The 16,487-nt window shown below is 39.2% G+C and overlaps 1 protein-coding gene across 2 annotated transcripts; it reads left to right on the top strand.

Moving 5' to 3' along the window:
- The first annotated feature begins 546 nt into the window (after nt 1–546).
- On the top strand, nt 547–16,296 carry gclm (glutamate-cysteine ligase, modifier subunit). Of its 2 annotated transcripts, none has more exons than XM_073868033.1 (7): nt 547–845; nt 4,019–4,084; nt 12,133–12,221; nt 12,301–12,353; nt 14,430–14,632; nt 14,850–14,964; nt 15,213–16,296. In XM_073868033.1, exons 1-7 carry the CDS (start codon nt 723–725, stop codon nt 15,383–15,385), a joined length of 822 nt encoding a protein of 273 aa, XP_073724134.1. In that variant the 5' UTR covers nt 547–722; the 3' UTR covers nt 15,386–16,296. The 2 variants fall into 2 exon arrangements, with proteins under 2 accessions (XP_073724134.1, XP_073724133.1); XM_073868032.1 differs by having other exon boundaries at nt 548–845; nt 12,130–12,221.
- Nucleotides 16,297–16,487: the final 191 nt, after the last annotated feature.

Here is a 16,487-nt window from a genome sequence, read left to right as displayed (position 1 = left end):
ATATATTTTTGGCCATATTTTAAAATATATTTAAAATAATATTTAAACAAATATATTTTGGGCCATTTAAACAGAAGGGCCAGTGACAGAAAATGTACAGTTGTGTACATTTTTTCTAACAGTTTAATAAAAAAGACAACAATAGGGGGAATTTTTTTATTAAACTGATGTAGGCTACTTTTAATTTTAAAAAGGTAGCAGGTTTATATCACAATGCTCATAATATACAGTAATGCATTTCGTTGTGTAATGATGACAAGGCACAACAGTAGAGAAGCCATGTGTGGTGCCGGATTTTGACTCCCTCCTATGACTCCTTGTCGAAAAAAAAAATAGAATCTGTCAGATTAGACTCCTCCCAGTATGGTTAGGTTTAGGTCTGGGGGTTAGAATCAGGTTATCAATGAGCATCCACAAAAAATGGAGTCGTAATCTACCAGGAAGTTAAGGCAGCCCAACACGCGGGTCCCAATGACTCTCCCGATCCACTGCGAACAAATCCGAACCAGGTTTTCAAGCGAACTATTCCATAATCTCTAGTGGGCGTGCGTCATTTTGCTCTCGCCTCCTCTATCCTCTATACTTGAATGAACTACAAGTGCAAAGTCATACTACACTATTTAGTATATTAGAGGGAGAGGAACGGAAATATTGTACCGGAGATCATTTTATGATTGATAGTTAAGTACAGGCATCGCTTCAGTTAGGATATTTTCAGAGCGATGGAGCCTCACGTCAACGCGAATCGGCTTTTTAATCACGCGACAACCCTGAAGCTTCACACGGGAAATTTAGTGAACCGCAGTCGACTAAAGAAGAAATGTCCGTCTTCGCCTAGTGAGGAGGTAAATGACACGACATGTGTTCATAGTTCGTCTTGGCTAACCATGGCTGATACGTTTTATTGTGTAAAATTGCTCGGTTACTGTGTGTAACCACACTCACCCTCGTTGTTTATATTTGTAAGGTCGCTGCATTGGTAAGTCCGAATCACTTTGGGGGTTCAGTAGCGGTTCCTTTGGACGGTTCACGTCACGGAGCAGATCAAAGAAATGATTCACCTCTAGACATTAAATATGTAAATATTTAATTAAATACTGCAGCTATCACTAAATGTGGATGTTTTAATTTGTATTCAGGTAAATTTAAACAAATTTTAGACAACGTTCATACTGATAAAATGTATAAAGCCCGAAAGCACGGTCACAGTAAAAGCGTCTGCAAAATGTTTAAGTAACGTATGGAATGATACCATAGTTTACTATTGTTGTTATTGTAGTAAAACCATCGTTACTTTTCGCAAGGGTTTGGTGATGGCTGATGAATTGTCTTGGCATGTTTCCAACAAAGTTCAGCCTTAACGTTAACGTTACGTTACGAAAGCTTTGTGAATCGGACTGACCGAACCGTTCAAAGGAACGAACTGCCGAATGGACACAGCTAGTAGTGATCCGTCTGGCCCCCTGATGACGTCACTGCCTGTTTCGTCTTGTGCTGATCACGGTATGCCGGTCTATGCAAAATATGGATTGACCGTAAGCCATGTGATCATTTAATGTAACAACAACAACGTGATCCACATCTCGCACTTTTGTTGCTTGCACATTCAAACGGTCTAGTATTGTTTAGGAACATTTAGTTGGGTAGCTAATGTACAAATTTGGCCTTTTGGGAGTACAAACAGTGCTTTTCCAGGAACATGTTGCTGGCTTGTGTTAATCAGATACACTGATGTGTGTTATCGGTTAGGGAAGGTATTTAGCATTAGTTTTGCATATTGTTACTTGAATGTATCCTATGTTCTGCTCTCTCCAATACAATGTGCATTGCCAACTTTATTTAAATACTATTCATTTAATATGTTTGTATTTGTTGCCGCAGCACTGTTTACCAGGCACATTGCTTAATACTAATACCTGTCTGTTATGTATTTTGCAGGAGTCGCTGTATTTTATTTTCTTCTATTGCAGCAATAAAAAGAATTGACAGGGAAGGTTTCACTTTGACATAGGAATGTCTGATATGTAGGATAGAGGTTAAGCCGTGTCATGCTTACATAGATATTATACACAATAGGATGGGGGTGCATGTCACAGATGCTATCTCAGGTGAAAAAATACACTTTCTTAAAGATGCAGTGTGTAAATTTTAGCAGCATCTAGTGGTGAGGTTACGAATTGCAACGAACGGCTCAGTCCACTGCTCACCTCTTGCTTTTGAAATGCATAGAGAAGCTACAGTAGCCGCCAGCGGAAAAACATGTCATTGTCGGAGAAAACTTAGTAAAAAAGTTTGTCCATTAAGGACTTCTGTAGAAACATGACGTCACAAAATGGCGACTTCCACGTAAGGGGACCCTCTGTATATGTAGATAAAAACGTCTCATTCTAAGGTAATAAAAACATAAAGGTTCATTATAAAAAGGTGTTTATACACCCCTGATAATATAGTTTTGTATATTATTTTGCATTTCTTTCAAGAGATCCTTCTAAAAATTACACACAATGTAAAAAGTGAATTAAAATAAATGGATCACATTAATGCATTTATTTTAATTCACTTTTTGCTCTATTTGCACATGCTACTAATTTTGTACTTAATATACTTAAAATTTGTCTTTAGTACTTCTTATGATAATCTTAGGAACATCTACGATGTGTACTTATCTGTGCTATTTTGAGACAGCATTAAAATGAACTAAAATGTGCTAAAAATGTATTTAAAAACGTATTTAGCTACCACTTGTAGATGCAGAGAGCAGCTCATTTGCATTTAAAAGGACACACAAAAAAATGGCATTTGAACCTAAAAGATGTTTGGTAATTAAACAACTTAGTTTTGCAAGTCAATTTAACCTATTTTAAGTTTTTACCTGCAATACCAACGTAAATAAAAAGTTGAAATGGTTAATTTTTAACTTAATTTTTTAACTGCATTTTTTTTTACAATTTCAATAATTTAAAAGACTGACTCACCCTACAGTCACATTAGCTACAAAAGTGAATGACACCGAGCGACACGCACTCGCTTTATGGGCGTTCCTTGGCTAGTTTCTCAAAGCGGTATCAAAAGTCACTTTAGAGGTATTGTTAAGTTACAAGAACGGTGTTTTTGGATTTAAAAGCATTTATTTCTCGATAAAAGTAACAAAGACTCAGACTTGACTACAGACCTACGTCACGCTGCTCCTTCACTCTGATTGGCAGTCGCTTTGTCGCATCGCTCAGCATTTGCATAAAATAGCCTGCTTGTCTATTTTGGCCCCGCCTTGCTCACGCAGCGGCGAGCTCGTTGCTTGTCGCTGGCAAACTGCCACTTCCATTGAAAATGAATGGTAGCCTGTCGCTCTGTCTCTGTCGCTTGTAGCTAATGTGACTGGGGGGTTAGAATGACATGAGTAAAAGATGTTTAGGTGAAATATCGCTTTAAAAATGTGACTTGCTTCTTATATCTCATGGTGGCTTAAAGGGGACATATCATGAAAATTTGCCTTTTATCATGTTTAAATGCAATAATTGCTTCTATCAACCTAGAAAATGTGAAAAAGAACAACCCACTAACTAAGTTTTAGTAAACAGTTTTTTTGTAAGCATGTGAAAAAATAGGTCATTGAAATCTTGCTTCCCTTGTGATGTCAGAAGGGGATAATACTGCCCCTTAATCTACACTATCCAACTCCAGCACTGCCATTTAGTGCAGAGAGCAGCTCATTTGCATTTAAAAGGACACACAAAAAACTGCACATTTTTGCTCACAACTACAAAGTGGCAATTTTAACATGCTATAATAAATTATCTATATGGTATTTTGAGATAAAACTTCACATGCGTACTCCGGGTACACCAAATATTTATTTTACATCTTAAAAAAGTCTGTAATATGTAAATGCCTTTTCTTGAATATTGCGAAATGATTTGAGAGAGGTAGTTGATGCGAGTTTTTATATTTTATCTTGTTTGGGCTTTAGTCTGTCTGTTGATTTTTGTGTTTTTTTTTATGTTTTCCACTTAATCTTCAGCTTCAAGACTGCATTCAAGGCACACTGAGCGAGTGGTTTGCCTCAATGCCATCAGCACTTGATTCGGTAAGGCATTTTTGAACATAATATTTACGAAACTGAAGGAAAAGTGTTACGCAACTTATAATCAAGACCTTTCATACTATCTTGTACTACACAAAAGATATGATTTCAATGTAATTGACAAAGCAAAGAACCTTTCCTGCAAGAGTATAAACAGTCGACCACTTTGCGGATTGTGGGAAAGCATTAACACTAATAGACAATTGGATGAAAAGGCAGTTGTTATGGTAATCGTTCTTGGCATATTAGAGTCCCGTTGGGTCGGATGTGTGGTCTGCTCCGGCTTATTCTGCCATTGTCAGCGAATATGCCTCACTTAGCCCAGTGAGAAGAAAGCAAAGGTCTTAACGTACAAAAGCTGAGGCTTACCGATGCATTCCTTTCCTGCAGTCTATTAACAATGTGTCTAATGTTGTCACATGCAAAAGGACTTTCATAGAGCACAGTCAGTTTTAACCGAATAAATATATAACTTAAATGTATATGAAATGTAGGGTTCGGAATGTAGTGAATAGTTATAGGTGCGGAAAGCAGCAGGCAGTCGGTCAGAACTGAATGAGATGCTTAGTTGTGAAAAGAAGCACTACAGGACATAGTAAAGGTTTTCTTTCTTTACTGAAGAAGACTTTGTTGAATTACAACTTGTGTGTGGTTTTTCTGTAACAATTGAACATAAAGGAAATAAATATATATTAATATGTACACAAAATGTTTCTTATTAACAACTTAAATAATTAGCAGTTTTTAGTCTGAATAAGATCTAAGTAGGTCACACAACCATATTAAATAACACTGGGTGACGATTCCCTGATATACCAACAGAGGGCGCCACCAACACGTAAATGCTGCATCACTGTGCTTAAACACGCAAAATTACGTCTAATAATGACTTCTACAGATTAATTATCAACTAAAATAACACGAACATCAAATAATAAACCAGATTGTGTTTCATAAACATCTCTTAATGTAGTATAACACAAGAATACGTTGATTTACTGAATGATGTTAATGATATAAGCCACATAACTGTCAATCATTATGAGCTCTCGTGTAACGTCTGAATTACAGCAAAACAGAAATATCTTGTAAATATAAACTTACTTTGCATGTACGCACACAGCAACTCAATACACACTTTGAAGTTAGATTAAATGAAGCTTAGATAAGTTAGTTTGCACGCGATAAGTTTCTCACGTGCAGCACCTGCTTTTTCTCTTAGAACAGTTTCTTCCTCTTTCTGTGACGCTCTGATGACGTTGCGCTTCCTGATTGGTCTAAGGCATCTGAGATATTTAGGACTTTTGAGCCTTTTGAACAGCCGCCCCCGAATTCAAGAGTTGAATTCGCTCATCTTAAAAGGTCTATATCCTGACATCAACTATCCTCAGGTAAGGCTGGAAGCTGAATGAGTCGAGCTACCGGTCGCATGTATGTCCTATCCTTAACTGCCACATTAGCTGCTCGTACTCTGCCATCTGAACCTGGGAACACCTGAGTGATTTTTCCTACTGGCCACAGGGCACGAGGTAGTTGGGAATCAACGATCATAACCACATCACCAATCTCCAACATTTTCTTGTCTGACTTCCACTTCTGGCGTACTTGGAGACTGGGCAGGTAATACTTAAGGAAGTGCTTCCAGAAATGATCTGCAAGTAGCTGGCTGTGACGCCAACGTCGACGACTCAACATCTCTGACTCTTGGTAGACCACCTGAGGTAAAGAGGTATCTCGTCGTCCAATGAGGAAACAGTTCGGTGTAATTGGGTCAATGTCAGCTATATCAGAGGAGGTATATCCAAGGGGTTTGGAATTAAGGATACCTTCCACCTCCATCAGGACTGTTCTCAGCACCTCTTCTGTGACAGTCTGCGCCCCGATGGTCACTCTGAGAGCCGATTTGATCGAGCGGATCTCCCTTTCCCAGCAACCGCCAAAGTGAGGGGCACCTGGTGGGTTGTAAAGGAACTTGATCTGTTGGCTGGCAAGGTGACTCTTTAGTTGACTCTGTAGGGCATCAAAGGATTCGCTTAATTCACGTTCCCCTCCTTTGAAATTAGTTCCCTGGTCACACAGCAACTCATGTGGCTTTCCTCGCTGAGAGATGAACCTTCGTAGGGCCATCAGGAAGGAGTCAGAGTCCATACTTGTGAGAATGTCAATGTGCACTGCTCTTATTGTCATACACTTAAAGACTATGCCCCATCTCTTCTCATTACGACGGCCAATTTTGATCAGGAAGGGCCCAAAGCAATCCATGCCTGTTGAATAGAAGGCTGGTCTAAAGTACCTTTGTCTGGTGAGAGGTAGATCGGCCATAAGAGGCACTTCTGGGCGGCTTCTCCATTTCCTACACTCGACACATTGACGTTGATGTTTGCGGACTGCTTCACGACCCCTTAATATCCAATATGTCCTTCTTATGTCTGCAAACAACCGCTCTGAGCCAGGATGAAGCAGTTTGTTATCGTAATCTCTGATAACTAATTGAGTGACAGGATGTTGAGGGTCAAGGACAATTGGATGTACTATATCTGCCTCTAAAATGTCACAATGGCGCAAGCGGCCACCTACTCTAATAAAACCTGAATCTGTGTCTAGTTCAGGGGAGAGTGAGGCTAATCGGCTGGTGGTCAACACTGGCTTTCCTGACCTCAGGAGGCTTAACTCAGTAGGAAAAGACTCAGCTTGACATTGACAGAGGACTGCTCGTTGGACATCTCTTTGGGTGTCAGCACATGAAGTATAGGCCGCCCCATGAAGCTCCTGACCATAGGCATTCAGGTATTCTGAGAGGGTGTTGTACTGCTCTGGCTTTGGCAAGGGCGTAGTTACATTTACTGATGCACAGAAACCAGACTGTTTTAACTCACTGCTTTGTGTTTCTGAAGGCAAGGGGGGTTGTTCAGGCCAACTATCTGGGGGCAGCTTAAGGAAAGGCGGTCCTTGGCACCATCGGCTCCTTGCTGAGAGGTCTCGAAGGGGTTTGCCTCGAGTTATGTCGTCTGCTGGGTTGTCACTGGATCGAACATAACGCCAGGTAGCTGATGCAGTCAACTCTTGGATCTCTGCTACTCTGGTTCCCACAAACACCTTATAACGACATGAACTGGACAACAACCATGTGAGCACTGTAGTGGAGTCTGACCAGAGTGTGACAGAGTAGATGGGGACGGTAAGCTCAGTGACTAAAACCTGAGAAAGTTGTGCACCACTAAGAGCTGCACACAACTCCAAACGAGGTATGGACTGTTGCTTGCGAGGGGAAACACGAGACCTGGCAGCTACAAAGGTAACTTCTACGTCACCCTTAGTGTTTTTTGTCTGTAGGTAGGCTACTGATCCATATGCCTGTTCCGATGCATCACAAAACACGTGGATCTCGTGTCTACAAGATGGTTGATCCATCTGTGAACTGAAGTAACATCTGGGCAGGGTTATCTCCTCTAATGCACTTAACTCTTTCTCCCATGCTGACCACATGTCAAGTAAGTCATCAGGTAACTGTGGGTCATCCCAGTCCCTCCTCTTTTCCCACAGACGCTGCACTATTATTTTGGCTCTAGTCGTAAAGGGAATGATGTAACCGAGGGGGTCATACTGACTTGCCAGAACACGGTAAATGTTGCGCATAGTCACAGTCGAATAGGATGTACCTCTGTGCTTGTAACGCAGTGTGTCAGATTGGCAGTGCCAGTGCAGTCCAAGTGTCGACTCATGGACGTCTTGTTGGCCTTGACGAAGCCAAAGATCACAGGTGTTGGATCTAGATTCAGGGGGAAGGTGAGTGATTACAGACGGACAATTGCTGGCCCACTGTCGAAGTTCAAAGCCTCCAGATGACAGAAGTGAACAGAGCTGATCAACTAAATCTTTAGCTTCTTCCTTGGAGGTAAGACTATGTAAACAGTTGTCAACATAGAAGGACTTCTCAATAACATCCCTGACCTTATCCCCAGGCTGGCTGTGATCCATGACATGCCTTTGCAGGGCGTATGTAGCGCAACAGGGGCTGCATGTCGTGCCAAAGGGCAGCACCTGCCACTGATACACATCAGGATATTGCTCTGGTTTTACATCCCTCCACAGGAATCGAAGTAGAGACTTGTCATCAGGAAGCAGCCTCACCTGGTGAAACATACCTTTAATATCACTGCTGATAGCTATGGAGTGCTCACGGAACCGCAGTAATACTGCCAACAATGATGGGCCTAGTGTTGGTCCTGGAAGGAGGAATTGATTTAGGCTTTGACCTTCATAATGAAAGGAGCAGTTATAGACAACTCTATACTTTCCGTTATGTTGCACTATATGGTGGGGTATGTACCACGACTCATTGGAGCTGTTCACCTCGCTTTCCTCCAGCTTTACTGCATAGCCAGCGTCTACTAACTTAGTGATCTCAGTTTGGTAGGTTAAAGCCTGGTCGTGGTTCCTAAGCAGCTTCCTTTCTACACTTCTGAGCAGAGGGAGAACAGCATCTTTGGGCATGGTTAAACTTGGCATGTTCTGTACCCGAAGCAGTGGTGTGGCATAACGCATTATTCCATCTACTTCCACTCTAACGGTTTTCTCCTGCAGTAGTCTAACAGCATCCTGATCCAGTTTAGATCGTGTCACAACCTTGTCATTGTGGTAGGGAACTACATCCATTTTCCATAGTCTCTCAACGTGATCCAACAGGTCTGAGTTGGGGAGGACAGATGTGAAAAAACATTGATGAGAATTAACTCCATGCTGAATCTCATGCGTGGGCCCTTGTAAGGTCCATCCCAGGCGGGTCTTAACGGCTGCTGGTCCACCAGGTGGACCTAATAGAACAGGTTCAATGGGAGTGATTAGATGTGGGCAGTCTGAACCAATTAACAGCATAGGTTGGACTTTATCAATCTGTTGCAGGGGAAGGCCAGCTAGATGTCGATATCTCTTTTGTAAGGATACCACTGGGTATGTATGCTCTGCTAAACCTAGTCTGTCAGCTGTAAATGCACCTTTGATATGGAATTTCTTGTTAGGGTTAGACACAGGAGACACTGTGAAGGAGACTGCCGCCCCATGCAGGACCTGCTGATCTTGTTTCACTGTTCTCAATATCAGGTCCTCTGACTGCCCCTTGAGATTTAACTGCTGAGCTGCGGCATGGAGGAGGATAGTCCTTTCTGATCCATCATCCAGCACTGCATATGTCTCCATTGATTTATCCCCATTTGTGATGATTACCTTGCTCAGTTTAAGAAGGACTCTGCGGCTGGTGACAGAACGGTCCACATATAAGATATCCTTTGTGGTGCTCACAAGACAGGTGGTTTCATTAGGTTCAGGCTCAGAGCTGGTATCCACAGCTCGCTCATTAAGCTCATGTAATACGAGGAGATGTTTCCTGTTGCAAGTCTTACACAGCGCTTTCAGAGTGCATCTGGATGCCTGATGATTACGACCGCATCTCCAACAGCGGTTATTCTTTCGAATCCATGACTCTTTCTGATCTTTAGTCAACTCTCTGAAATTAAGACATCCATTAAGAAAATGACTGGAATTGTCACAATAAGGACAGTAAGCATGTAATTTTCCTCCATACTAGATAGAGCTAGATCTAGACTCTGAAGCAGGCACTCTGAGTTCACGGTCTGTTGCAGGCTTCTCTGTGCCCAGCAGGATGCTCATCGATTTCCCTTGTGACGTTGATTCATGACGAGTATCTCTTCTCTTGGTGGATGAATCTGAAGCATGGATAGCTGTTTTGCCTGTATCATCCTGAACTTGAAGTTCATATTCTAACCAGTCTGCAAAATCCAATAGGGTAGGAACAGTAATTCTTAATGGGTGGACATGCCTCTTGAAACTAGTCCTGAGCTCATGAGGGAGTTTACCTTGTAGTCTAGACACGTGCGAGCCACATTCCAGTTCAGCTGCTCCTTCAGGTCCCAACTGCTCCAACATACTCACTAGAGAGCGCACACGGAGCGCAAATAACTTGAATGCTTTAACATCTCCTGGCTTAATGTTTGGACCTTCCAGTACCTCTGTTATGTTTCGCAGAACGAGCTTGTGAGGTTCACCATACATCTTCACAAGGGCTCGCATAGTGTCTGTATAAGGTCTAACTGAATTACAGTAGGAGTCTGCCACCAGCAGGGCTTCCTCTACCATCAAATGATCAGGCAGGATCTGATATTTGAAGCACTCACTTGCATCTTCTGGCAGGAGGTTCTCTAGTGCCATTCGCAGTCTTGAGAACTGTCTTGGGTCAGCTGCTGTTAAGCGAGGTATTGTAGGAGTTGGCCCCCTATAAGCTTTCTCCTGTTCATGGAACTTTATAGCTCGAGGTGTCATCCCAGTTTGGGGTAGTCCATGCATCTCCTGCTCCCCTGAATAATGTCCATGTATGGCTCGTGGAGTTTCATCTCCATAAAAGACAGCTTCAGCAGGCTGTGATGCGTAAGCATAAGACCTTTGTGGGGGGGTATGATGGCTCATGTGCTCTGATCTGGGTAAAAATGTCAAGTCCCTCATCTCTCTGGTCAGCTGCTCAGTCTGAACTGATCTACGTGGAACGTCATGGGAATATAGTGCATGCTCACTCTGGGTGGCAGATAGCTGCTGCCTCTGTCTGGATGACACACTAGTACGCGGGGCTGCTACTGGGGTTACTTGTGGTCTAGGTGCCTCGGCAAGTGTTGCTAATTGCTGTATCTCCTGCCTTATGTTGGAGTTCTCTGTCTTGAGCCCTTGTAATGCGGACAGGATCCCAGGTAGGATGTGACTATGCAGCTCGTCATTGCCTCTCTTCATCTCAGCCCACATAGACTTAATTTCAGATAACTGTTGTGATTGCAGATGCTCATCATCCTCTTGCCATTCATCTTGGACATCTAGATCATCTAAATATGATAACTGGCTCTTTGGGGAGGATGATCTTGATACAGTATCTGTCCTCAGTGGGGCTTCATCCCTCACAGCTTCATTTAACCGACTAGTTGGTAATGCTCTTTTCACATTCTCTATTCCAGAAACAGCATAATCCGCTAAATGTGCAGGCGGCCTTATTTGTCGTCGAGGTCTGACAACACGGGGATCTGGTTCAGAATGGGATGTCATCTCTCTGCTGTGATCCGCATCCGGCTCGAAGGACCAATTGAATGTAGGGTTCGGAATGTAGTGAATAGTTATAGGTGCGGAAAGCAGCAGGCAGTCGGTCAGAACTGAATGAGATGCTTAGTTGTGAAAAGAAGCACTACAGGACATAGTAAAGGTTTTCTTGCTTTACTGAAGACTTTGTTGAATTACAAACTTGTGTGTGGTTTTTCTGTAACAAATTGAACATAAAGGAAATAAATATATATTAATATGTACACAAAATGTTTCTTATTAACAACTTAAATAATTAGCAGTATTTAGTCTGAATAAGATCTAAGTAGGTCACATAACCATAGTTAAATAACACTGGGTGACGATTCCCTGATATACCAACAGAGGGCGCCACCAACACGTGAATGCTGCATCACTGTGCTTAAACACGCAAAATTACGTCTAATAATGACTTCTACAGATTAATTATCAACTAAAATAACACGAACATCAAATAATAAACCAGATTGTGTTTCATAAACATCTCTTAATGTAGTATAACACAAGAATACGTTGATTTACTGAATGATGTTAATGATATAAGCCACATAACTGTCAATCATTATGAGCTCTCGTGTAACGTCTGAATTACAGCAAAACAGAAATATCTTGTAAATATAAACTTACTTTGCATGTACGCACACAGCAACTCAATACACACTTTGAAGTTAGATTAAATGAAGCTTAGATAAGTTAGTTTGCACGCGATAAGTTTCTCACGTGCAACACCTGCTTTTTCTCTTAGAACAGTTTCTTCCTCTTTCTGTGACGCTCTGATGACGTTGCGCTTCCTGATTGGTCTAAGGCATCTGAGATATTTAGGACTTTTGAGCCTTTTGAACAGTATAATCCAGATGGTTACTTAATTACAGGATACTTTTGATAACAGTTGTTATAATAACCTTTGAGTTTCTTCGCAGGAGCTTCCCAGTGTTCTGGACTGCACCAATCCAGACCAGACAGAGATCATTAAACCAGAGGAGAGAGAGGAACTGAAGGTGTCTGTTAAGATTTACTGCTAATGCTGGGTTAACATGGTCGACGCGTGTACCACATTATGTAATATAAATGTTTGTTTACACAGTTAAACTTTTCCTCAGCGAGGCGGACTGCTCATCTATCAGAAATGCAGTTGACATGGGTAAGTGCTGCTTAATGTGATGCAGAATTCACCGACATTATTGAGTACAGTTTGTCAGCCAAGTAAACAGTAAACAGTTTTTAAAATTATACAATTATTAAAATTATAGAAAATAGTTTTTAGGATAAAACACTATAGATTTGTTTTTATAGGCACTTAAAAAATATATGAGGAGTTCAAATGCAAAACCCTCTAAGTAAGTGCGTCTGATATGTTTTTTGTAAATTAGCATTTTTTATCAGGCTTTTATGGTTAGGTTCAGTAATTGAACTTAAATTGCTCTGAAATTTTTTGTGATTTTCACCAAAGTTTCACAAAATGCCTTCCAGAAAAATAATTTCTAAAAATATATGTAGACATACAAATATATCAAATGAAAGAACATACCCTCTGCTTTCAAACAAACAATAAACAAACAAACAAACAGGAATAAAATGTCATCCTATCTATATTTGAAGAGTTTCGTTGCAAAACGAGATAAATCCATTTTTTTACATTTTTGCCAAAACATGTTTATTATTATGTTATCATGTTATTATTTTGTTTTATGGTGCTACTTAGCAAAAACAAAACCAACTGCAGTTGAATTGAAATTAATTGGAATGCACAACCAAAAAACTTGATTTCTGAACAATTAACAAAATGGTGGTTATCTCGTTTTGCAACGAAAATTTTTTTCTCTGCTTAAATATAGGGCTGCATAACAACTAATTGCAACTAATTGTTTGCAGAATAAAGGTTTTCGGTTACATCATATATGTGTGTGTGTGTATTGTATATAATAATAATTATGTATATATAAATACACACACATGAGTATTTGTTAAGATTTGTTTTTGTATATACCGGTATTACATATTAATATTTATATACAGTATAATATAAATTATATATAAATATAAAAATGTGTGTAAACATGTAAATAGTTCTTAAATATAAACACGCATGTGTGTTTATACATAATTATTATACACAATACACACACATATATGATGTAAACAAAAACTTTTACTCTATTTTTCTTTAAAAATAAATGTTTAGCAAAAAGCTGAAATAATTGCATTTTTTGTGAACGAATTTGGTTAGAGATCAGAATCAGAACGATTATCAAAACATTCACGTTGTTTTAAATTTAGTAAAACTTTTTGCTTCAGTTTTTTTTTATAAATTGGGTAAGTGCCATCTAATGGATAATCACGGTATTACAGATTAACATTAAAATTCACCATGAACACTTTTTTATGCAAATGTTTTCTCTTAATTGACGAGAGGACTTGTCACTGGTAGGGAAAGAGTTAAAATGCCTTATTTTCACAAATGTCAGTTTAGTCATTTAGTTGCTATTTAACAAATTTGACTCTCTTTTGTGACAAAACCCTCTTAACTCTTTTACTGCCAGTGAACAATACATCAAATGAAACAACAGACCCCCTGCTTAAAATTTTTTTTCATTCCTCGTTCATTTGTTCTCTTTTTATCACCTCTCAAATATGTGTAGGTTTCTTCAAAAATATAAACTTTTGAGCAAAAAGCTGAGATAATTGCATTTTTGATTTTTTTTAAAGAACTTTTGATAGAGATCAAATTCAGAGCAATTCTTAAAAAATTTGTCCTAAGGGAATACTTCCAGGTTTTTGGGTAAGAGTTTTCTCTTAGTTGACTAATTAAATGGCCATTGGTGGGGAAAGAGTTAAGTGCATGCAAGCTTTTTTTGGAAGAAACCTCCACTTTAAAAAATGTTTTACTTCTTTCGACAACACAGTAAACAGTTGCAAAATCATTAAACATGCAACTAGAAACATTGCAAAAGATAAAAGTCAGAATGTAAAAATTAAGAAACTGAACCACACATTAGGGGGCGCTGTGATTCACGTGACTGCCACTTTTGGTTGTATCCAGGTCCAAAAGACATCCGCTGTCGTTAATCCAATTCATCTTGCGTGCACATATCATATTTTTGACAGAAGTGTCGTTTAGCGTTTTGCATCTAAGCTCCTCATATTTCATAATCATGTATGCATATTATACATATCTTTACATGAGTGCTAATAATGTCTCTTATATATATTTGTGCAGCTTGTTCGTTGTTAGGTGTGTCTCAGTTGGATTCTGTGATCATTGCTCCACCTCCGCTCCTTGATGGCGAGGTTCAGACACTGACACACCTGCAGCCACTGTGGGAGGAGCTAGAGAGTCTCGTACATAGCCAGAAAATCGCTGCTATCGGCACGTCAGACTTGGACAAATGCCTCCTGGAGCAACTTTATAACTGGGCGCAGGTCTGTTGTGAGAAGAGCCACACTACTCATATTTATGTTTCCATTGTGTATGTATGGATTGCACTTTAGACTCACTTATAAGAGTTTATCAAGATGTAAAAATGTAGAAGCTAAATATAATATTGAAATCAAATCACATTTATAATAATGCATTATTACATCAAACCTGAAAAATTAACTTTGTTTATGCATCTTTTTTCTCTTTCTCAATATTCAGGTAAAACCAAGCAGTAATCAGGTGAATCTGGCCTCATGTTGTGTAATGCCTCCAGACCTCACTGCGTTTGCTAAAGAGTTTGACATACAGTTGCTGACTCACAACGACTCCAAAGGTGTGTATTATGCTGATTCACCGTTCAAAGTCAAAGTTGTGATGACCATAAATGCACTGTAAGACACTTTAAGAAATGTGACTGCCTGATTACATTTATTGATTTAGCAGACACTTTTATAGACACTTTTATATAAGTGACTTACGAATGAGGGATAATTTAATATTTTCCCCTGGATTTTGTGCATGAACATGCTGATGAAATGGTACAGGATATGTAATGATGCCAGTTGTGCTTCTTGTTTTTAGAGTTAATCAGTGCAGTAGGATTTCAGGAAGCAGTACAGGAGAGCAGTAAGAACCTGCAGGTGGCAGATTGGAGGCTGGATTGGGTCTTGCGGTACTCCATCATTGTCAAGAGCAGGGGCATCATTAAATCCAAGGGCTACATCGTTCATGCTAAAAAGAGCAACGGCCAGTAACGTCCTGTTTGAGCGGGTTGCTTAGGTTTCCTGAATTTAAGTACAGGTGAACTGTCATCCATGATGCATATTTTATTTTAAAGATTTTTTTGACGCACATTCAGTATTTTGATCGGAAGGAACTAAATTTTAATTGACTCGGACACATAATTTTACATACAGAATGTTGAATACTACTTACAACTCCATTGCTGCCTAATTTGTCTTTATGAAAAGTGCCTATTTTAATGTTTCTGTGTCTGCTTAAGATGATTTACTTTGCTAAAAATGTAGTGATGTGGTGTCAGATTAGAAAATGTAGTGCCCTTCTTTTCAAGCAGTTTCTTAAAGACCTTATGATTTTGGTGCATCTGGTGAATTTTCAAATGTTTACTATGAATGGGTTTTTACAAACAGTGGGCCACATAGCCTAGTTGTAGATTTTTTTACTTTAATTTTATTGTTCATTTATAAGTTATGTTTGCTTTTAAAGTCTGTATAGTTTACTTTCAATGCAGCTTGGCCTAAAATCTTTAACTATATGTTTTGCTACTTGTTGTTAATAGATCATTTTATCGCATCCCTGTGTAACCTAAATGATTTGCTTATCATAAATATATTCAAATTGAGTAACTGAGGAATGCTGTTGACATGCATGGCATGAAAAGCATTATTTCATTGAACATAAAAGCACTGGAATATTCCACACTTGAAGAAGAAGAATGTTTATAGTTCCAGTTTCAAGGAGATTGTCAGAATATATATTTGTACCTGTTATTTATTCATGGTAACAATGATTCCTCTTTGGTCCAAATTGTATAAGAGATAATGATTGATGTACTTTACATGTAATTACTATTTTCATATCCCATATTGTGTTAAACATGTTTCTCATTTGATTTATAAAATTAAGAATTTAAATCAACCATAAACTGACATTTGGTTTTCATTCCCTTTACCATTTTTGTTACATATATGCAACACAATTTATTTTGTTTTAGAAGATCTTAGACTAGACTATATTTTATAATACATATATAATTATTTTATATTAAATGATATAGCTGTGGCATTTATAGAGATAGTAATGAAAATGCCTATTAATCTTTGAATATGACATAAA

Source organism: Misgurnus anguillicaudatus, chromosome 5, assembly GCF_027580225.2.
Source record: "Misgurnus anguillicaudatus chromosome 5, ASM2758022v2, whole genome shotgun sequence".
Classification (NCBI taxonomy): Eukaryota; Metazoa; Chordata; class Actinopteri; order Cypriniformes; family Cobitidae; genus Misgurnus; species Misgurnus anguillicaudatus.
The sequence above is the reverse complement of the archived record's forward strand: the minus strand, read 5'-3'. Positions and strand labels throughout refer to the sequence as shown.